The sequence below is a fragment of the Coccomyxa subellipsoidea genome (assembly GCF_000258705.1).
Source record: "Coccomyxa subellipsoidea C-169, whole genome shotgun sequence".
Taxonomy (NCBI): Eukaryota; Viridiplantae; Chlorophyta; class Trebouxiophyceae; family Coccomyxaceae; genus Coccomyxa; species Coccomyxa subellipsoidea.
This window is the reverse complement of record NW_005178036.1, coordinates 1,909,263-1,932,012: the sequence shown is the minus strand read 5'-3', so window position 1 is coordinate 1,932,012 and position 22,750 is coordinate 1,909,263. Positions and strand designations below refer to the sequence as shown.

The 22,750-nt window shown below is 52.7% G+C and overlaps 5 protein-coding genes across 5 annotated transcripts; 3 read left to right on the top strand and 2 right to left on the bottom strand.

The window, feature by feature from the left end:
• Nucleotides 1-234: 234 nt before the first annotated feature.
• COCSUDRAFT_33175 (hypothetical protein) lies at nt 235-3,843 on the top strand. Its single transcript, XM_005648210.1, has 9 exons — nt 235-592; nt 747-840; nt 964-1,127; nt 1,265-1,430; nt 1,552-1,574; nt 1,717-2,648; nt 2,892-2,999; nt 3,144-3,280; nt 3,449-3,843. The coding sequence occupies exons 1-6, from the start codon at nt 539-541 to the stop codon at nt 1,954-1,956; spliced, it is 741 nt and encodes a 246-aa protein (XP_005648267.1). The 5' UTR covers nt 235-538; the 3' UTR covers nt 1,957-2,648; nt 2,892-2,999; nt 3,144-3,280; nt 3,449-3,843.
• An 851-nt stretch (nt 3,844-4,694) lies between these two features.
• Nucleotides 4,695-8,571, top strand: COCSUDRAFT_15468 (hypothetical protein; the record flags this gene model as incomplete). Its single annotated transcript, XM_005648209.1, has 10 exons — nt 4,695-4,856; nt 5,044-5,240; nt 5,311-5,321; nt 5,507-5,604; nt 5,937-6,107; nt 6,448-6,643; nt 6,901-7,028; nt 7,332-7,456; nt 7,802-7,957; nt 8,436-8,571. Coding segments are annotated over 10 exons (1,380 nt in total), but the record flags the coding sequence as incomplete, so codon positions are not given.
• Nucleotides 8,572-9,173: 602 nt separating this feature from the next.
• Nucleotides 9,174-15,943, top strand: COCSUDRAFT_66068 (L domain-like protein; the record flags this gene model as incomplete). Its single annotated transcript, XM_005648208.1, has 15 exons — nt 9,174-9,217; nt 9,609-9,820; nt 10,007-10,145; nt 10,352-10,423; nt 10,643-10,830; nt 11,447-11,654; nt 12,113-12,292; nt 12,599-12,717; nt 12,966-13,015; nt 13,357-13,596; nt 13,701-13,790; nt 14,315-14,450; nt 14,672-14,890; nt 15,187-15,480; nt 15,831-15,943. Exons 2-15 carry the CDS (start codon nt 9,688-9,690, stop codon nt 15,941-15,943), a joined length of 2,181 nt encoding a protein of 726 aa, XP_005648265.1. The 5' UTR covers nt 9,174-9,217; nt 9,609-9,687.
• Nucleotides 15,944-15,966: 23 nt separating this feature from the next.
• On the bottom strand, nt 15,967-16,724 carry COCSUDRAFT_33174 (hypothetical protein). Its single transcript, XM_005648207.1, has one exon. The coding sequence runs from the start codon at nt 16,598-16,600 to the stop codon at nt 16,421-16,423; it is 180 nt and encodes a 59-aa protein (XP_005648264.1). The 5' UTR covers nt 16,601-16,724; the 3' UTR covers nt 15,967-16,420.
• A 549-nt stretch (nt 16,725-17,273) lies between these two features.
• COCSUDRAFT_63244 (hypothetical protein) lies at nt 17,274-21,512 on the bottom strand (the record flags this gene model as incomplete). Its single annotated transcript, XM_005648206.1, has 6 exons — nt 17,274-18,212; nt 19,846-19,949; nt 20,198-20,374; nt 20,779-20,875; nt 21,157-21,358; nt 21,499-21,512. The coding sequence occupies 6 exons, from the start codon at nt 21,510-21,512 to the stop codon at nt 17,274-17,276; spliced, it is 1,533 nt and encodes a 510-aa protein (XP_005648263.1).
• Between the last annotated feature and the right edge of the window lie 1,238 nt (nt 21,513-22,750).

The window sequence follows — 22,750 nt, the reverse complement described above, 5'->3', positions numbered from 1 at the left end:
GCATGCTTGCATATGCAGCCGGTTGGCAACATATTTGACATCAAAGCCACTCGGTATTCATAGTCAGGGCCGAATTTAGTGGTCGGAACGGATAATTCATAGCCATGCATAGGGGGGGAACGCCGTTTCCTATGGCGCATGCTTGCACCGCAACCTCCCACGTCAGCGGTATGTCAGCGATTGACTTCCAAATTCTCTTCCCTCACAAGAAATGATCGACATTCCAAAGAAACAGAACAATCTTATACTCTTGTACAGATACTAACGTGTTCTGCGTAACATTCTTTTGGTGTTTATTGTAGTTGTTCTGACGGGATTCAATTTACAAGGGCACTGCGTTCAGATCTCTAAGTGAATCGATTGTTGGATCACCAAGGCCTGAGATTAGTATATCAAACTATTTTCATAATAGACCCATCTCTGAGCGATGGCTTCTACCATGCAGCTTCCTCGCATTGGGACTCCCTTCCAAGAAATGCAAAGATTTCAGAGCTGCAGATATGCGGGATTCTCCGGCAGATGTCAGTCACACAGGCCGATGCATGCAAGGTGCAGTGCACAGACGACCCCAGCTGCAGCCACACCGAAAGTGGTAAAGTCTTGACTCGATCTGGACCCTGCTCCCTCGCTCACAAGAAATATGCATTGATCGAGCAATAACTAGTCCGCTAGAGATCCCAGTATACTATTGTGTGTTCTGACCATATTTTGAGGAAGCTGAGTCTTCCCTTCTGACTGCAATCCAGGACCCCTTTGCACAGAAGGAGACCTACAATGACTCTCCCCTGGACAAGTTCATGGTCTCGTATTTTGCGGGCAGGATGTCACAGCAGCTTGGCGGTAAGTCCCGACAGAATTCCGGTCCCCTTAGCCCTGTCAGAACGATGCTGCGCCGCTCCATTTGCTTTCTCCAGTCCATATAAATACACGTGAGGTGTGCATGAGCGCTGCTGTGTCCAGCAGGGAGGGAGTATGTACCAGGGTACGAGGGATTTGTGGAGCTGTCCAGGGAGATGATGAAGGGGCGGAACTCGAAGCAGCAGCAGCAGGCTGTGTCAGGCGTGCTGGGATCCCTTATGCCTCCTCAGGCTTCCGAGCGATTCAGGAAATGGTTTCCTGTAAGCAAGGTGCTTTATCTGCGCACTCTCCAACCTTTTATTTTTATTTCTGTGCATGGATCATCAGACAACAACCTATAGACGCACGGGATAATCTTCTGCACCTAGTAGTAATTCCTGAGTAAAATCGCTGTGTGATCATGCAGTGGTCAGCAGAGACGAATGCGCTGATAACAGTGCTGGGGTTCAAGTGGCTGGTGGGGCCGCTAGAAACAAAGGAGGTCGAAGTGGAGTTTGAGGGAGAGAAGCAGAAGTGGAAGAGCGGCGTGCAGATCAAAAAGTGTCGATACCTGGAACAGAGCGGGTGCATAGGTAAGACTGAGCAGCTACTGAGTCATGCCATGTGGTGCCTATCATCACTGCATTTGGGTGGTGATATACCGAGCAGCCATGCACATGCAAAATGCTGAGATATCTGTTGCTGTCTATGCAGGAATGTGTGTCAACATGTGTAAGGTGGGTCTGCTGACCGGTCCTCGTAACAGGTTCAATTGTTTGTGCTCTGACTTGGGTCCCATATCCAGTGCATGCATGGTGTGCGTGCTTTATACTGGTGTTGCAACAGCTTGAGGGGAGACATGTGTCTGGCATTGTGCAGATCCCAACAGAGGACTTCTTCACCAATCAGTTTGGCCTTCCGCTGACCATGAACCCAAATTTTGAGGACCTGTCCTGCGAGATGATCTTTGGGCAGAAGGCGCCGCCGATTGAGCAAGACCCACTGTACAACCAGCCATGCTTTGCGCACGAGTGCACGCTGGCAGAGAAGGAGCCGGTGCCGTGCCCGAAGATAGACACAGATCGGCACAGGAAGAAATTACCCACGTTTGCAGGCTGATGGCTCTTGGGCTTATACTCATGTCCTCAAGATCACCAACATCGTTCAGATGAACAACTCATTGGTATCATTTTGGACATTTTTGAAGCCTTATGGCTGATAGTCACATTGACTTTCACGCCCACATTTTGAACGCTGCCATTAGGCAATGCGTTGTAACCTAAAAACATCTGTTGTTTTGGCTCAGTGCTAGCTATGCTTGCCGGCCCTGATAGTAAGCACACCGTGGCATGTTGAAAGACATCATAGTCAGCACACCGTGGCATGTTGGAAGACATCACTTTCTGCCTCTCTCACCAATGCCGCTAAACCTGAACACCACTGAATAAGTGCACGAACCTGTCACCCAGGTCTCATGGCATTCGCATTCTGGACAGTGCCGATAGGATCAATCCTGCTCATCATCTGGTGTACTTGAGAACACGCCGAGAAAGGACTTTGCCTGTGCTGAGTCATTTACAGGCCTAGGCCACGGCAGTGCTCTGCAAAGCAGTGGCGATCGCGACAGGTCATCTGGACAGCCCAAACATGCCAAAGTAGCTGTTGGAGCGTTTGAGCCTTCTGCGCTCCTCCTCTTCCTCAGACACCTGCACCTGGCCCAGCACTGTGGCCAGCTGTGCATCTGTCTGGACACTGCGCTCCTTCAGCCAGATGATCTCCCTTTGAAGGTCCTCAAATCGCTGTGCCAGCCACTGCCACACGCAGACACACTCCTCAGATACATCCTGAATCTTGCTGCAGTGTTGGCCGCGCCTGTCGCCCAAGAAAGATTGAAGCAAGTCTCATGCTTCCAGGCATCTACCCTTGTGATCAACTGACTGTTCTGCTCGTATCAGAACTCGTGCAATTGGCTGAGGAGCATCCTCATCATATTGGCTCCAGGAGAGGACTTTCTATTTTTATGTATAGAGGGATAGAGGGATCAGACCGCGCACCCGCTTGTCAGCCAGATCCTTCTCCTGGAAGGCCTTCTCTTTGGCTGCCTTTTCCAGGTCTTTGCCCTTCTGCCGCTCATACTCCCAGCCCACTATCAAGATGGCAACCTGCAGTGCGCCCCATCTGTCAGATGACCCTGTGCCTACTAAATTTTCCACAAGAGCTTGGGATTAGCATTGATGTATGACAGTGATGTGGCATCTGCATCGGAGCTTCAGCCAGACTGCGGCCTTTAATAAAATGAATCGTACCCCCCAGACAAAGGCCTCGCTGACGACTTTTCCAGCAAGATCCATGGCGTTCTCTTCGCTCAGATTTCCTACAAAGACTTTGCCTGACTTTCCCTCGGCTCCTCTGTTGACCCTGACATCCAGTCTGTGGAGGGCCTGCAAGAAAAGCAAAGGGTAACTGTCAAGACCTAGGAAAGGCCTTGTTAAGAGACCACAGGCTCACTGCATCTCGAAATTCATTAAAGGCGGCCAGGATTGACAGATACCACAGCCATGACAATTTTAATGCCCAGGTGAGGAACAAGCCTCACCAACAAGCCTCACCTGTGCCAGCTCTATGACTGGCTTCCGCAGCTTGGGATGCTGCAGGACATAGTTCTGCACACGGGCTGCCAGGGGTTTTGAGACTGTCCGTATCGTCAAAGTGAACACTTTGAAGATGAAGGCGGCCATTCTTCATACAAACAAGGGCAGAGGTGGTCTGAGCAAATACAAGGGGGCCCAGCTTGGACCCCCTTCGGACACCTCTGGCGTTGAGAAAGTCCGATTACTGTGCACTCTAAGAGATCAAAAGAGAGTATTTGCTTTCCATGGCACGCTCGATCAAGTGTCAACTTGTTCTATTAAACGTAAAAAAGTACGCTTTCCGTTTCTATCGCATCAACCTCTCTATGTCCTTTCCTTGTTAAACTTTCCTTTTCGGATTCCGATCTCCTCGATTGTTTGATTGCTTGCTTCCTTTCTAGGAGACCGTTTCTCTTGGCTTCCAAAGGCAGGCCATAAACATCCAACGATGCCAAAAAGGGAAAAGCTGCACTTTCCCAAAAGTGAAAGCATCGTGCCACGTGAAAGCACTTTTCCTTCACTTTCTGATTCTGCGGTCCTTTCAGTATCCCAGTTTTTGCATATCCCACACAGTGCGAAGCTGCAGGCCTCAGATCACCGTCGATGTCTTTTCACACAACCCACTGTCAAACGATGTCAGTCACTTATGACAATATTACATCGTCCTAGGCAATTGTGAGAATTCAACAATGAAGAATTAGTGAGGACCTCTCATTTTTTACACTGCCAGACTAGCATTCCTGATCCTGGGAAAGGCTTATACGAAGAGTCATTTTCTGAGAAAGCAAGGACGCAAGTGAGATCGGGCTTCAATGTATCAGACTATCCTAGCACATAACATTTCGCCTTCCTGCGGTCTACATGGGCTCTCCATTCCCAATGTTGCAGCCAGGCCTGCTCCTCTGAGGAGCTCTTACAGAAGCGTCCTGCCACGAGGACGCTGCAACTTGAGGAGGCAGAGCAGCTTGCCCAAGTTCATGAGTCAGTCGCAGCGCAGCACAACCCGGATCGCAGCCCAGTCGGTTGCACATGATGAAATCACGACAACCGGTGCAGGTGCGATCCTATCATTCACTGAAGCATGCCCTCGCATGAACTCGGCGCCGAACAAGCCTTTCACAGTTCCACTCGTCATGCAGATGATCTGCGATCGTCAGAGCATGTGCATGTGTAGAGGGGTGAGATCATGGAAAGCTTGGTAACACTGCAGGGAGCGTGGATGCCCCTCCCACGGCAAGGCTGGTGGCAGTGGTGGGAGACGGAGCAGTGAGCAGGCTTGGAAGGGATTTGGAGGTCACAAGTGAAGCTGTGCTGCACCATATGGCCAGACGGCTGACATTTGTGGACCCAGGCTTCCAGCTGGATGTCTACACCGACACAGACCTCCTGGTACGATGCCTGTCCTGTGCAAAGTAATCACTGTGCATCCTTTGAAGATGGGATTTCCGCTGAGTTATACTGCTTGTCAAGCAGGGACACATTTGCACCCCAAAAGACTGCATTGGGCATGTTTGGTCTTGCCTCATTGCCTGCATTGCATGAACTGCAAGAGAAACTTCTCTTGGTTACCGCGCAGGACTCAGAGAGCCTAAAGGCGTTCAGAAAGTGCGCGGCCGCAGCAGACATTGTTTATGTAGAGGGACTTCACAGCGCGGAGGCAGCTGGGATCCTAGCGAAGAACACCGCGCAAGTGCCGACTTTTGTGGCGTTCGATAGCGCCCCGGAGCTGCACGCACTCAATCGCCTGGGCGGCCTATTATCGGCGAATTCAGGGTGCGGACCTCTACCCTGACGTCTTTATTGCCTTCTGTGTTTCTTTTAGATATCTGCTGGGCAGCTGCAGTCGTAAGTCCTGTGACTCTGGTGGTGACAGAATCAGTTTTCCTTCTGCAGTTGTTCCTACAATCATGAGCTGTGCAGCTGCGCTGAACCCTCCTGTGATTCTGGTAGTGATGCCACTCTGTGATGGAAATGAAGTACGGGTATTGCATGCAGGCCGTGGCAGCAGCTGCAAGCGCGGCTGTCATGGACGGAGGCAGCGCGCGCACAGGAGCTATCCGCATCAATCCAGACCCTTTGGGATCGCCACAGCTCAGATGACTTGGTGTCCCTTCTCCTCGTCCTCATCGATGCCTTCGTGGTCAAGGCAAGCGCCTTCCCTTGCCACCTCTACTCAGGCGATGTCAGGGGGTATGAAAAATACCATACTACTACTAGGTACTCTTTAGTACCCCCTGGCAATGTTGCAACATGCAACACAGCCTTAGCCTTAGCCACAAGTCCCTAGGTGTCTGACAGTGTTGGGCTGAGGGGGGCTCTACTCATAATGAGCCAATGCAACGCTGTGCCTTGGCAAGGTTTCCTTGGTTGCGACGGGCGCTGCACATACAATAACAGCCTGTTCTTGGTCAGGCTTCGGGGCCTAATTTCAATTGGGTCGTATTTTTAAGGGAGCGAGAAGGTCAGCAGTATATTGGTGCTGTCCAGGTTCCCCGGCTGGACAGTCTGAGAGCGTCAGGGCCGCTGGCACTGGCGCGCATGATTACCAAATGCGGCCCTCAGATCTTTGCGTGCGTCAACGACCCTGAGTGCAAGGCCGCACTGGACTGCCTGCAGTCTTGCTCACCAACTGACCAGGTTGTGCATGCACTTCGCTATTGCTGCAATGTCACGAGATGCAAAATGAAGAGCCATGACACAAGTCTTGCTAAGGCTTTTTAAGAGAAAGGATCTGCCTACTTATCAGGCGCTGACATCACCCATCATGAGCTGACTCACACTCTGTCACGCTCACTGTCATTCACCGCCAATGATCTCATGAGGCTACCTCTGAGCAGACCAGAAGCAAATCAAGTGGAGGGGTAGTAAGAGGAAGCTCTGTGGGGTAGTTGAATAATTGTAGAGGTTAGCTGGTTACTAATGACCAGAGGGCTGCACTCAAAGTTGGGTGTTTAGCCCATAACCCAAATTTGGCGGGCAGGTGTGCTCCTACCGGTGCATAGTGTCGCACGAGTCGCAGCTGCTGGAGGATTTCTCGCTGTGCATCCTGCAGAAACACAACTGCCTGGGCAAGAGCGCAGAAATACCCGAGCTGCCCAATCCCCCGCCCATGGGCAGCCACAGAGGGCAGCCCCTCACGCATGACACTGCAGAGGCTCTCTTCATTGGCTGGCTTGGTAAGCCACTCTAGTTTTAATTGCTGTACCTTACTGGTTGGCTTGGTACTGGTTGGCTGATGTTGCTTAGATTGCTATTTGCTTGCTGGCATTTGATGACAGCTTCAAGTCTCCAAGAGATCCATCCTTTTTGTTGTGAGCTTCACCCGTCTCAGTACAATCTGATCAATACTCGTTCCACTGCTTGACCTGTGGAACTACATCTTCTGCATGGTGTCTCGTGCGCATCATGTTGCAATCGTGCGTTTGTTCTGTAGGGAAGGAGGAGTGGAGCTGGAGAGTAGTGGCAGGCCAAAATGCGGCGTATGATCAGTTCCCCTGCCAGTACCAGATCTTCTACCGCGGCAAAGCCAAGCGCTCAATGTGGTATGACCCTGTCTTCCAGGTAAGCACGCCTCCCTACTATCAAGTTTTGTTCTAGAGTTTCGTGAGGGATCCAGTTGACTCTTGAGCAGCAAATGCGTCGGAGGGCTTAAGTTGCAGGGATACGATGATTTGCTCGTACCGTATTTCAGTACCCAGATGACCTGTAGGTGGTCACCCTCTTGCAGCATGCACAGTTACGGCGTGCAAGAGACAAGCATAGCTCGGGTAAAGAGGACCACAGCTCATGAAATATGTTTGAATGCCCACTGGCTTGTTGCTGTCATTGGGGGTAAGTGGTAAATGTGTGGGGTCTTCTTGACAGGTGAGGACGTTGGATGGGAGGGTGGTTTGGCGAAGGCGCCACTACAGGGTGCGCCGTGCTGAGGTGCCAGGCACATTCCACTTCTCAGTGCTGGACAACGGCGTCATCAGCAAGGAGTTCTGGAGGTGAGCCGCCCCTAATCGCCCCTTTTGACTAGATAGTACTCTGGATTGCGGTCAAAATCTTCATTGGGGTGCTCGTGAGGGCGGGCAGTCTGTTGGGTTTGCAGAGCAAGCCTCAAATGATAAGGACGGCCCTCCTGCGGTTGTTCACGCGCTGCGAGTGCATCCTGCCAAACCTGTTCGTGGGGGTGCTGACGCGCGAGAGCGTGACACTGCATGCATGTCATCATTGCATGGACACCTATCATAGTCAACATTGATGCTCATGATCAGCACAGCTACAGGACCCCTTTAAAGGGCATAAAAAAATCGTGAGCTTGCCAGCTTTCAATGACATCTGTCTTACAGGATTGTGGATGTGCCGGACGACTTGTCATGGGCGCTGTTTGCATATTCCGGCGCGGCGTCGGCTGCGGGGCAGGTATACACTGGAGCCGTCCTGTGCACACCCGATGGGCTCTGGCCTGCACCCTCTCAGGAGGAGCGCATCAATCGCGCCCTCAGGTCCGCCCGCACTCACCCCTTCCCGCTCCCTTCCTGTTGTGAAGTAACTTTACAAAGTTCCTGACGTGTGCAGACATGGCATTGGAATGCATGTCAGAATACAAGCACATGTGGATTCTCCTGCAGTTCCTGCTTACTTCATTTGCCCACGAGTGCTGGGGAGTGTGATACGACATCTGACCCCTGAATAGCTGCACAATACAGTGAGCTGGTAGATGCCCTAGCATCTGGTAATGAGTGAAAGTGTGCAGGGCTCTTTGTCCTCACTGTGAAAAGGTACATTATGCATTCATCATGATTCATGTGATACAACACCTGCAAGGACCGCGCTGCATGCTTTGCATGAGCACCGGGCAGCCCTTGTCTGGTGTCACATAGCCCTGTACCGCCAGGAGACATCCTTTACTACACCGTTATGTCTCTCATCCAGAGCTGCGTTGTCATGCACATTGGCAATATTCAGTGTGTATGTGTGCAGGCTGTCAGGCATAGAACCGTGGGAGCTGTTTCGCGTGGACAACAGCTGCTGCCAAGGCATGCCCCTGGGTGTGCCTGAGAAGGATGCGGCCTCAAATCCAGCTGAGCAATCTCTGGTGATGGCCCAAACGGCCTAGTGAACTGCCAAGGGGCCTTCATGATACAAAGTCTGACACTGACTGTGTCTTAATGTGGTTACGGTATCAATGGCTGCTGTTCTTATGTGGACAGCATCATGAATGCAGTGTCTATTATCGGAAGTCTCCAGAGTAATTTGATAAAAAGCAACCGTCTCAGGCACACAGCGTTGTCCAGCCCGGGTGAAGTCTAATGTTGATCGACAGCCATGAGGCGAGCGCACATGTACTTCTGCATGACAGTCAAGCTTTGCGGTGCACATATAAATGACTGGAGTTATCATTCTGCCCTCCACTCCCATGTTTCCTTCCAGACTCTGATAAAGGTGACAGAGCCTGTACAGGCAACACCAAGGAAGATCTATGAATGCCACCTGTGGGCGGTGATTGTATGAAAATTGATGGTACCTAAATTTGCAGGCTTTGACTCTTCATGGGACTGAACATCAATCCATGAAATTTTTAGAGTTAAGGGGCTCCCTTGCGATCTATCAGGATTGAGGCTTCGTTTGGCGACAGAATAGGACTGCATCGAGCTACAGCTGGTCCTCTTAGCATTGATGGGGACATCTCTGTCAGCATGAGTAATACATAGAGAACCCGGCGAGCTACACAGCTTCTTCTCTCGCGTCTGGGCGGGATCCAGGTACCCTGCGATTCGTTCTTCGCAGCATTTGCTTCTAGTAAAAAGAGGCACGTCAGGGCTTTCTGCAGAGCTGACTTCTCAGCGATGCAGACTTTGGAGCATTCAAAGTATGTTTGCATTGGGTCAAAGGGGATTTCGACAATCGTTATCGTCGTGCCTACTCGTCGCCGGCACAGATCGCAATGACTCTTTTGGATCGAAGCCCGGGAAAAAGTTGTTCAAGATAACGCTTCAGGAATTGCAGCCTGTATACAAGTCCCATAAATTAGCAAACAAAATCATATGCGTAGCTCCAATGGCGTACGACGGGGAAAAACAAGGTCTTGCGCTCGGCATGCAAAGCTACTACCACTTATTGAGTCAGCTGACAAAGCAAACTTCTTGTATGCAGGAAACCGAGCCTTGCGATATACCTCGGAGCTGCTGAAGCACCTGGAAATCCCAGTGCAGTGTGCATACAAGCCCAGGAAATGGATTGGGAGATGGTCAGCCTCTCAAGGCAGCTGTGTCAAGGAATTCTGATTGTCTCGATACTGGTGGCCAGCCTCAGCACAGCCTCTGCACAGCCAGGGAACCCGTTGGGGGGAACAGCAGAGACAGATGGTGAGCAACTCATCTGCGCCAACAGCAGCCATCAGCTTTACGCGAGGAAGAAAACAATCTGCTCTCATCTCATCATGATATACAGCAGTGACGGCATCGTCACTCATCACTTAATTACCAAATCGAGTATTCATGTTCTTGAGCATCATGTGTGGAATCGATTGATGGTGGCTTGCATGCATGCAGGTTCAGCGTTGCAGACGCTGACGGTAGCCTTTGGAAACCCGCCTGCCCTTGCCAGCTGGCAGGGCAGCAATCCATGTGGGGGCACATGGGCAGGCATCACATGCGCGCTTGTCAACGGCTCGCAGCGAGTCACCTCACTGTAAGTTCACACGCCCCAGCATGGCGGACTCCTGCCTGCGGATTCGATTGACTACAGAGTATGCGTATGTGAGGGCAGAAGGAGACTCCCAGGGATACTCCCTCCTTTTGTGCTCTCCTTCAGTCTGATAGCTGACTGAAATCGATCGGGATGCAAGACTGAGAGGAGATGGCGGGTTTCTGAGGAGGGATATTTTGGCTGCGCAGGAATCTGAACGGCAAGGGCCTCAGTGGGAGCCTGCCGGACAGCCTCATTCAATTGACCACCCTGCAGATCATGTGAGTCGGCTTCATGTGCCCCGTACAGCACCGTCATCTTTAGTGCTCCCATCCTCAAATCTTTCATGATTTCTCTCAGCTGCATCATGCCCTCATTCTCAGCACTGGGATCATGAGCAAGCCACGGAGCAGACGCATTCCAACGCTAACAGGAGGCTCTGCCATGACAGCATTTGCATGCATGCATGTCTGTTTAGCAAATAATTGTGACATGCACAGGAATCTGTCCAGCAACGCCATTGGGGGGAGCCTGCCGGCGAATTGGGGGTGGAACAACGTGTTCACCCAGCTGCAGGTCATCACCCTGGATGACAACAGGCTGACAGGCAGCCTGCCCAGCGGCTACAGCAACTCCAACGCCTTCAAGAGCCTCATCGTGCTCAACCTCGAACGCAACAACCTCACAGGTGCGCGCATGTGCTTTCTAAGGAAGGCTCTGCTGGACTTTGCAGTACTGAAGGAGTGGACTATGCAATACTGGAGGAGTGGCCGGAGTCCTCTTGCAGTAATGCTCCCCACAGAGGGTGTGCGAGCGCAAGAGAACAGGCAAGAGCTTCGGCTGTGTAGCTTAGCCGGTGTCATCACTCTGGGTAGCATCCCCTAGCCAGAGTGGCCCACCAGCCGAACTACACAGTCAAACTTTGCACATGTTATAGAATAGCTCTGATGTGGATCATTTCAAAGCCACGACGTATGGCACCAGACCTACTGGATCTTCACAGTGCTGGCAATGCTTCAGCAATCTTAAGCACTGCAAATTTGGGCTTGCCGCAGAGAAGTTCTGCCATGCCTGCTGTGCATGACAGCAGGGGTTCCCATCATACAGCGCTAATATTTCCGTTTTTCTTGCTAGAATGATTGCATCTCAACTTGGACTGGGCAACGTGACAGCCATACATTGATACTCACGTAAGCGCGTGACAGTCTGACAAGCTTGCTCATCTGCGAGGCAGCGCCTGCTGGCCAGGGCAGATGCGCTGCGATGAGTCAATGATGAGTCATCTTGTGCACGTGGCCCCGCAGGCAGCCTGCCGGCGTCCTGGGGCGGTCCCGGAGCACTAGGAGCGCTGCGAGTGCTGGCGCTGAAGAACAACAGCCTGGAGGGTCCGCTGCCGGCGGCCTGGGGCAACAGCAGCGCGGCGTTGCCTTCGCTGACCATCCTCTCCCTGGACGCCAACCGGCTGTCCGGGCCGCTGCCGCCCTCCTGGTCTACCGGCTGGCCCAGCCTCTCGTGAGCGCCCCTGTGCTTCTGAAGAATCCATTATCATAGACATGCCCCCCTTTGTAACGCGAGACATCAATTTTACACAGCGCGTCATCTCGCGACCTTTTCCCTTGGATTAGTAGTCCTCTAACAAAGTCCGAATAATAGGTCCTGGGCAGGCGCGTACTCTTGCTCAGCACCTTGTATCCGGACTTTGGTCATGCGCTGACTGTGGTAATGGGCTAAGCTCCTCTTGAGGCTGAACTGATGTGTCAAGGTTCCTTGTAGTCCTGTCAGCCTGCTTCCCAGAGCAGCACCACCTTCTTGATCCATCAGATGTCTGAGCTGGAAGAACAAGTACGCTGCACATCCTGTGCATGAGGTGAAAGATATAGATGTCCTCTCGGCCAAGCCAACCAAGATCAAATCCGTGTCGCCTGATACGAGCCTCATCGTATGACACTGATCGCTCAATCCCCTTGCAGCCTGATGACGCTGACGGACAACACGCTGAACGGGACTCTGCCGGCGCCGTGGGGCGGTGCGAGTGCGCTGCCCAAGCTGACGATCATGGCCCTCAACGGCAACAACTTCTCCGGCAGCTTCCCCGACGCCTGGGCCGCCAACTCCTCCTTCCCCGCCATGCGCAGCTCCGGCAACGGCATGTGAGCTTGCTCGCCTCTTCGCATGTTTAAAACAAGTGACCGCAGCACATCTGTGTCTGGGTATGGAGCTTTGCGTATCAGCACAAGTACACCGGCCCCATTGCAAGCGATGCATTTTGTGTCCTGCATGCTCAGAGGCAGCACTTGCTCTTGGGGTGGACGTCTGTGCCAAGTTCCATAGTCAGACAGGAAGGCAAAGCGATGTACGAGACTGGCAATCGCAGGTAACAGTGCAGCAAGTTTGCCTTGGCCAAGTGGGGTCCTGCAGGGTAGATTGGTGATGTGTGTGGCTTCTATTGCACGCAGCGTGCTGCAGCCGGGCAACGATGTGCTGAGCGGGTCTGTGCCGCTGGGGACTCCATACCCGGTGCTACGCTACGAGGGAGGCACCTCCTACACGATGTGCTCCGCATTCCCCTGCAGACGTGCGCCCAGACACCCTTCACCCCCCCAAGCACTGTCGCGTATTCTATATGTGTGGCTGCAGCAGGAATGTATGGACTGCAGGCTTGTGGTACACCATGCATGTGCAATGCGCATTTGCGCCTACATATGTATGCATCTAACAATACTTGACATCAACAAGAGATATGTTGGATATCATGAACTACAGGAAGACAGCATGACACTTCAGTGTCTCACAATTATCTGAGAGTTGCTGCCTGTGTTGCAGCGCTGGCGGCTGCGCCTGGACCAGGAATGACAGCGATGGCCCCTGCTCCGGTGAGACCCCACCTCGTGCTTACTTTTGCACCTGGTGAACGCCAGCGAGGAAGTACATTTGAGCAGTGCTGTCATGCCTACATCATGTAGATTCCCCAGGCTACAAGATCATTCTCTTGCGCCTTCTATGGCTCACTGCATCCATTTGCCTCTACAAGCAGATATATCGTCAGGGTTACTGCCCTGCAACATACGTCGAGAAAACCTGCAAAGCAGTGGCTCTGACCTCATCATTGCTGTTTATAACGCCGCGATGTGTGATGAAGTCACCTAGCATGCCAAGACTTCTTGAGTGTGCCTGCCAAGTCTGGCAATGCAGTACTGATTCTCTGTCTCTGCAGGTGATGCTCATGCCAAATGCCACCGGATCTCTGCCAGCGCCGATCGCCGCCCCGGGGCCGGCTCCGGCCGTCGGCCCGGCGGCGGGCGGCAGCCAGACGATAGTGGCCACCTTAGACCTGGTCGGCCAGGGGCTGAACCCGCTGTCTTCCAAGGATTCTGACGCGCTGCTGGCAGTCGTGAACAAGACTGTCGCCGTGCACGGCACCACTGTGACTTCCATCCGCCTCGGCCAAGTGCAGGTATGCAAACAGCAGGATAGGAAAGGAGCTTAAGTGCTGTCAGTGACGTTGTAAGTAAGTGTGAACAGTGGTTATGATGACAAGTTGTCCTGCCCCTGACTCAGGATTTGGTGGCGGCGGCGCCTGCCCCAGGCATCCAAGTGCAGAATACAAGGAGGCGGCAGTTGCTCACAGAAGGACGCGCTCTGGCAGAGGTGCGAGTTCTGCACCTTGCTGCATGCAATCAACTCATGGCTGGTCAATAATGGCTCCATTTGCAGGCTTGCTGCGAGTATGTACTCGCAGCAAGCCTGGCTGCATGCATGGCGGCCCAGAAAGAAACCAGACTGTCCTGTAGACTTGTGTGGGAGGTCGTGAGTGGCTGTGGATGGAGGGTAGTGTGAGGCTCAAGTCTGCTCGGCCAGGCCTTAAAAGGCCGGCCTACACTCGCACACCAATTCCAAAACGACTGTGTTGCTAGCGCAAAAGACTAGACGCTTCCTGGCTGCAAGAGCTGCAAATGATAATATCTGGCACGGCAGTTGAGAGCTGCTTGCCGGCCCTTACGGCTTGCGCTGTGTGGTACCTTCCAAGCAATGGCAAAGTTTCTGATGGCTCTTTACAAGCCGACCACTTTGTCAGGAGGTGGTGACAATCTTCCTAGACCATTTGGATGTATAGCAGTGTGGGGCGACAACTTACCTTGGACATGTAAATGACGCATTATGGTGCGCTGCAGGGTGGTCCTGGGTCTCAGGCACAGGTGCTGATTTCCACGCGGCCGGGCGCATCCAACGACGATGTGCAGAGCGTGGTGGGAACGCTGGCCACGGCCGCCAGCTCGGGGCAGCTCCTGTACGACCTCAAGGCGGCAGGTGCGCGCACCTGCACACCTATTGCACCACCTCTGCGACTGTTGCTTCAATTACTCTTAAAGTGAAAAGTCTCTCAATCGCAAACATACTGGTCGGCATTGCTTCTTGAGAGAAGCCCAGAGTAAGAGGCTCCCTTGCACAGGTCTCAAGCTGGCAGAAGACGGATAAATGCTCACTCAGCAAGACGAGCTTGATGATGATCGGCTCCTGTTTATTCGCAGGCATTCCCGTGGACCAGGTAAATCTTGGGGCGCCAGCATTTCGGCAGACGCAGCCTGCTGGGCAGCCCGCCGGGCAGTCTCCTGGGCAGCCGGCAGCGGTGGCGGCTGGGTCGGCCCCGCCGGCGCCGCCGCCCTCCGGCGGCTCTTCTTCCTCCGGCATTCCCATTGGCGCCATCGTTGGCATTGTTGTGGGCGTGATTGTGGCCCTGGTCATTGCTGGTGCGTCCTCCTTTGCCAGGCCCCAACAAACCATGGACTGTGCTTTGTATCCTCCCCAAAATTTCCGGTGCAAGAGCAGCATTGAAAGTATCACACCCCACCACTGGCTCCGCTGTGGTCCACACGCTGTCAAAGACCCCTTTCAACCTAATTTCTCCACCTCTCAATCTCAAATGTGATCACCTTTGGTGTAGAGACGGTGTAGAGCCGTCATATGCAAAGTGTTGATCCAGATCAAGATTGTGCTCTTTGATATAATATACCTTTTACAGATGTTATGTGCTGTTGCATTGCAGCGCTGGCGCTCTTCCTGGTCCGTCGCCGGCGCCGCGCGCGCGCTGACCGGAAATCGCTCAAGCCGTCTCCGAGCGTGCCGGCAGTCCCCCCGCCGACGTCCCCCCAGTCCCCCGCGCTCGTCCGGGGGCGCTCCAACGAGGCCGGCACCAAGAGCCCGCGCGTCGTCAGCCCCACCGCGACCGCCGGCCTGGCCGCCCCCGATGCGGCCAAGGCCGGCAAGACCAACGTCATCCCCTACTCGCAGTACCGCAGGAGCCGCCTCGACTCCATCCGCAACGACCTCGGCCTGTCAGGTGCGCATCTTTATATCTGTGATCCGTAGTGCAGAATGGATCTTTTTGGTGCATTGTGTCTCATGTAGTCGGGCAATTTCCTGGGCATATATAGGGATAGAGCATCGTGTCCTCACCTTCAGAGCGCATGGCGCTCCATTTTCTCAAATGCCATGAATGTCACCTGGTCCAAAACAGTGCTGTGCGTGGGAGCAGCACGGAAGCATCGGCGCACTTTAAATGTGCCTTTCTGTCTTGAGGGTGATTTGTTTTTGGGACGGCCTCCACAAGGCAGCAATACAAAAACTCTGTGCCGATTCTGCTGGAGAAACATGTGAGAGTTCTGATCTTGCCATGTTTTGCCTGTGCAGGCGCTGGAAGTCCAAGGGTGGATAATGCGGGAGGGCAGTCATCGCTTGTCACCCCTAGGACTCCCGGACAGGCCTCCCCGCTCATCACCCCCCGCACAGGCTACAGCACCTGATCAGGCACTGGGATTTTGAATGCAGCTGTAGGTGGCCAGTGAGCGATATAACTGGAAGCAATATTTATTTCACTGGCTTCCAGATGTCTTCCTATGTGCCAATGTCCATGTCAGCACTGATGTGCAAATTGGACTGCATTGACCATTTGATCCTGGCAGGCGATTCCTAGCCAGGAGAGGAGAAGAGGCGGACAGGAAGGAAGGATTTGAATGAGGTTTGCCGTGCTATGCCTGATACAGAATAGCAGCTTCGGGGGTATCATGACTGAAATAAGGGGGCTTGACAGCATATTGTGGCCTGCAGAGAGCAGCATAGCTATCTTCAGCTGTCTAGCAACCCGTGTTTGAACAAATTAAGAATGCAGCGTTCTGCAAAACGATGTCCAGGGAAGTTCAGAAAGGTACTGCATGCCACACTGCAATGCTAAGCAGACTTTGTGAGTAGCGCCATGGTGTAGCTCTTTTCCAAGCTCTGTGCTAGTGCCGCATTGGAGTGTCCAGCAGCGATCTAAATGATATCATATCAATGTGTGGCCAGGACTCACTCTCTGTCAACATTACAAAGGCAATTGCTTTTGTCAGCTGGCCAGCTGGCCCATGGGTTACCAGAATCAGTGTGGAGTGGCCATTATGGGCTTGGGTGATGCATGTCAGCATTTGCCAAATGTGAAACAGGAATTTCTATTTGCTAATGAAACCAGGCGCTGTGATCAATTGAGAGGTGCAACTGAGCCTTGAGTATGTGACATGGTATTTGATGTGCTGTAATAGATTTCAATGCAGCTACACAGCATGATCCACAGATTGCTTACACCATGCGTTTCCTGGCAGCTCTGTGTATTCTGTTGAGCCTGGTGAATTCCCAAGACAATCAGCCAAGATTTCACAAACCTCTCCATAGAGTGTGTCAAGAAAATTGTGTCAGAAGTCTTCTGCGATGGGAGCACATGCCTGGGACATCTCAAGTTTGCTTTTCTATCTACAGCGACGGAGCTACAACTATTTGATGACAACTTCAAGATTTAATCAACCTCTCAATGTTATTCTGATGACAACGCTATATTAAGTCTGGTTACTCAAGGCGAACGATTCTTAGCAGACAGTATTCACTATTCTAGCGGATCAGAGCTCAGAGTGTATTGAGAGTCTGCAGGGAAACAGCTGTAGCCTTCCATGTCACAGGATGCAAGCAACGAGCCTGCTTGTACTGCCTTTCGAGGCCAATGTGCCCCTTCTTCACTTTCAGTGTGCCACTCCGTACCTTAGAACAGGAACGTTTAACGCTGCATTTGACTGTGCACAAGGACTGTGCTGCACTGACAGAGCCACATCAGACATAACTTTGCAACCACAAGGCCGTCCTCCTCTGCAGCATCTCCTGCATGTCTTCCTGGCTCCTTCTGGCAGAGGCACGCTGGCGGCATCCCAGGTTCTCGGCAGCTCCCCTGCAGCGGTCGCCGCGCGCTGCTGAGGCACCCCGCCAGCTGGCAGGGCCCGCCTGATCTGGCGCATGATCGGAGGCAGCCGTCCAGTAACCGCTGCTGCCGGTGGAGGCCAGCTGCGCGCATCGCTGGTCACGCGGCGCCACACCGACCGCACAAGCCACGATATCATCCGCCCTCTCAATCCACTCATCCGCGCTCGTGTCACTCTCACAGTCAGCAAACTCCGAGCTGTTCTCGTCCATAATGTTGTCCAGGTATTGGAATAGCGCCTCGTCTTCGCCGCACATCGACATCGTGTCTACCTCCTCGAAGACCGGCTGCCACAGCGAGTCGGCTCTCAGCAGAAGCCACGGCTCGTGCTCCGTCGATGCGGCCATCGCGGCAACGCTCTCGGCGTCCGTCTGCTCTGCGCATGCGGCGGCCGCGGCTGCGGCGACTTCCCGGCAGCTTCCGCCCGGCGGCGATGCGTCATCGCTGGCGGCCGATGGCTGGCCGCTGCCTGAGCGCGGGAGGCCCGGCTGCGGCCAGCACGGCACCGCGACGGCGGCCAGCGCGCTGTGCAGCGGTACGGCCGCGGCCGTCAGCGCATCTCGCAGCGGCTGCTGCCACCTCGCCATGTTCCACATGCAGTCCTCTTTTTGCAATGGCATCGCATCGTTCCTCGCAGCCTTGCCAACTGCCGCCTCCGGCTTGTCATTTGGCGCGCTGCTAAGGGCGGCAGTGGTGGTAGCAATCCTCCCTGATTGAGTTGGGGCTGTCTGCTGTGCGGCAAAGGGGCACGTTTGGCTGTTGCCCCAGCATGACACGAAGGGAGCGGGAGCAGCCTACGCAGCAAAAGCAAAATATTGTCCAGTATCACTGGGCTGTATAAAGGCCCTCTGCAAGCGGAGCTCGAGGGGGAAAAGGCAACACGTGTGTGAATGGCAAGATAGCAGGAGTGCAGTGCATCAAGGCGTGTGGTACCCCGTGCCGTAAGATTTGTTGCAAGCGGGTGGCATTGTGTGCCAATGCACACCTCATGCAGAGTCTGTCGAAATTTCTGGGTGCTGGCATTGTTGGTAGCAAATCTTGTGAAGAATCCCACGGCTTGGGAAGCCTGTTGCTTGAAGGATGGAACATCCTTGCTTGCAGCGTTGGTTGAGTATCTTACCTGCAGGCATCATGCACGTTTGAAATGAAAGCTAGTATAATTCTCTGTTTTTATCAAAGCCTAGAAACCGACACTTTCAACGATGCTGCCTAGCTGAACAAGTTGAGCAATGTGGCTGATGGAGACTTGAGCAGGAAGTATGATAGGATCGAACCCACTGTCTTCTTGAGAATTCAATGAGCCACTCCTCGATCTAGAATAATTTTTTATTCGAAGTTGGAAGGATAAAATGTGCATGGGACTAACGCCAAGTCTAGACGATTGCGCGATTCCGAATTGTTTCACCTTCTGATCCCGCGACTGTACGGCTGGCGCCAATGCGGCTTTGCGACTTTGAATGTTCTGCCGCGCTGTCAGGGCTTCATGGGCACCTGCAATTGCGGTGCAGCCAACCTCAGGAGAGCAAAGTGAGCGTTCTAATGCGTAGGGTAGGTGCTGCCTGGGAAAGTGGCGATCTTTGACCTCGCAATGACGACAGTTGATTCTGATCTATTGGAGAAGACGGACGCCAAGGCCTCACCTAGATGTTCTAGTCGGTGAGGTTGAACTCCCGCAGCAACTGTAGCATCAGTTGCTGAATTGTAGTACCCGGGGGAGGCGCACTCCGGCACGAATTCCCTGCGCTTGATTGTTGAACCCATGAGCTTCTATTTATTGAAACGAATGTGTGGCTGTTGCAAAATTCATCGATCATGAGCGCCATACTCCTACCAGCTGTCGCAAGACAATTTTGAAGCATCCTGGGCTGCTCCAGTACGTGCCCATCGAGGCAGACGAATTCCAAATCCCATTCTTTTCTATAGAATAATTGCTTCTCGGCGCCTGATGCAACATAGAGGGTACCTTTCTTTTTCATTGGTAGCCTTTGAGACTGGACAAGTTCTTTCCCAAAATATACCCTCAGGAAGATACGCACATTTCCGCCTCGTCAACGCTTCGACGTCACGGTGAAACGAAGTCATTCGGCTGCATGCGAAGGAGGCTGCGTAACATCCTCACATTCACCGCAACTCAATGCCAGACAAAGTATAATTTCATGTCTGGCACAACTACTGGTGGTATGGGACGTTATGAGATGAGAACTGTTCTCTGGGACTCTGCAAAATCAACACAATCCCGCTTGAATTTCAACATCGTGCAGAGGCTATATACCACCCACACTACAAGTGCATTGCATCACCATTGTCAATGACCTCTCGCGTGCACGTGGTGGCACCGGCTCCGGAGAGTTGCACAATCTAGGCTGCAGCTCCAGCTGCATCCTGATCCCAGCGCTCATCATGCAGCAGGTCACATAACCGGATCACCTCATCCACTGCGTCATAGTACTGATCATCTCCTGAGATATGCAGCGCTTCAATGTCCTTGCGCTTCACGCGGAACGACAGCTCTGCATTCTGCGCTCCCGAGCCTGCATGGCACATCAACTTTATGGTTTCTCTGATGGAATATAGGGCTGTCAGTCAGAAGAACACTGTTTTTTAAAAGTGCAAGCAAGTCTAGAGGCAGTCTAGAGCTGGATCAAAGAACTGTGTCATGATGGCATGCTCCCGGGCTCTCACTCCCGGGCTCTCACTTTCAACAGTCCTGCTGTTCTATAAACAACCACCACAGCAAGAACATGGAGTCGACAGGCGCGCAAAACAGTTGTGTGCTTACCCAGCAGGGCGGCCTGCGCGCGGGGGTAGTTCATCACGAGATTCGCCACCCCTCGGACTCCCAGGATCTGGATGTCCCACACCGACTTGCTGAACGCGCGGCGGCCGTACACCGGCAGGAGAAATCCCGCAGGGACGCCCAAGAAGCGCGGCAGATCTGGGGAGTACTCGCTCACCCCTGCGCATGCACAAAATGCACAAGGGATTCTACAGCAAGCAGTAGGATCAAATATCTAGATTAAATTTAGAGTCCCTGACGTGCAATGTCACAAGGAGGTCCTCGGTAGATTGTGACTTTGCAAAGGTAGCATGACTAATCCAAAGCGCGGTGATGCGGATGCGTCTAGCTACAGACTGAACAAAGAGGCACAAGAGGGACACATGGCATCCAGTGTTAAATTATGCTGTGACTCCACGAAGACATCATTGTTTTTCAGACGCGCGCTGATGCACCTAGCTGAACTCGGAGACTGACTGTCAGGCATGACAGGACACACACAGGGGATCGTGAATCACTTGTTTATCTGTTGCTTCACAGCCCCTGAGCCACGTAGAAAAAGTTCAGCAAATTAGTAGGCGTACCTGACAGAGTGGTGATGTTGGTGTTGCTTGGCACCGGGCTGTACTTGAACTCGGAGTTTGCCCTGTTGGCGTATGAGCAGTAGACATCATTCTCCACCTGTGCAGCCACAGAATAATCCATCAGCCTCACAGAGACACTCTCACAGAGAGAGACCCTCACACAGCAAGACTCCCTCCTCTTTCAGTTTCTGAAGCAGCAGCAAGGAGGCCTTACTGCTGAGTGACACTGCTGATGACAGCTGTGGCAACTGCCATGCGCATTTTCCACAAAACCCCGGTCATTCAGAGGGTATTAGATTTACGCCTAATACAATGCAGCATACTCTGTAACCCCTGGGGTACTGATGTACAGCGTCGGCCACAAAAGTCAGAGCACACCTTGACTTTGAGGTGGGCATGCTTGGGCTTGGAGCGCTGGCAGACTGCTGCCATGCGCGGCCTGACTTTGCTGCTCATGTTCAGCTCCAGTGCAGGCGCTTGTGCAGGATCCACGTCCTTCAGCTTGAGCGTGAGATCTGCACTGCCTGGGTGAACTGCCAAGCCCTCCTCGCTGTTCGTCTGAGAAAGCTTGGCTCGCAGCCTGCACACAAGACATGAATTTTCAGCGAGGCTAATGCGGCATATGATATGCCCCTTGAAGCATGCACCTTCATGGGCAAGTGTAAAAGCTCACCGAATGAATCCTGGCTCCTTCCAAGGATAGTGTGTATGATTATCAACCAGCGAGCCGCCATTCTGCGTTGATATTGCGTAGCTTTCTTGAGCGGTCACCTGGGCAGATGCCAATATGTACCTGGGACTCCTTCTTGTCTTGATTAAGCAATTTCTGCCACAAATTTTTTGGACAGTCATAGGTGAAATTCAAAGGGCACCTCAAGGTGAAGCTTGCTGGCAAGAGTAAGATGCGTACTGATGTGCGCAGAGTGCCAGGCAGCACAACCATTTCAAGCTTGGTTCCAATGCTTGTCAGCTTCTCAGTTACCTGAATATATACCAGGCCACTGCCTCACATCAGATATCTCAAAAGAATGTGTAGCGCCAGAGTAGCTCTTAAATTTGTCATGGTGGTGAGTGGCAATCAGGCAAATGGCTGACTCACCCTTTCAAGCGTCTGATCCCGGTTTTCAGGTACTAAGCGTTCCAAGGGGGTCATGAGCTCAAACTCCCACCTGCAAGTCAGCACAAGCCAACGTGAACTGCATCTTCTGGAAAGCTGGAGATGAGAAGCAAGAATATTACGTTCAGAATTCTTACCCTGTGATATTCGCGTGCCTCATGGCGTTTCTGAATCCACAGTGGCTGCTGCTGGGAGCTGAAATGTCCGAGATGGGAGCAGAATATACGTGTAGACTAACAAAGTACAGCGCCCCACACAACAAGACGAGGGACACGAAGAAGAAGCGGGACATCCTTCCAATGTCTTGCAGCTTATGCATGACTGTGTGAACATGCACGCTGGTAAGGGACGATGGTCATGCTACTGTACGATTTCTTGACGGATATCATGCCGTGAGGCACACGATTCAGTGATATAAGATACCCTGCTCAGAATAAAGTAGCAAACCCCAATACTCTTCAAAGAATGCACAGCAAAGACTTATGCAAGCTTCGCAGATCTTGAACCCATTGTAGTAACCTTGTTTTGCAGTAAAGAATTTTCTAAGATGCTATTGAGAAGCCATTCCATGAATTCGTGCAGGACAGGCTCACTTGGGTTGGTGGCATTCTCAGATCAGCACTGGCTCTCACCTGCTGGCCTTCCTACCAAACTTCCTCCTCGGCACGGTCACGCTCTGGTGTGTGTTCTGCAGCGACTCATGCGTAAGGAAGCAACTTATTGTTTTCAGTGGATATCTGCAAGATTTCTAAAATTGGGCTTCTGTGATGCATGCATAATCATGGTGAGCGCCAAACTTGGCAACGGTAATGGCAGCAATCTCTCTTGGCAATCTGCGTCCGAGGGAAGCTATCA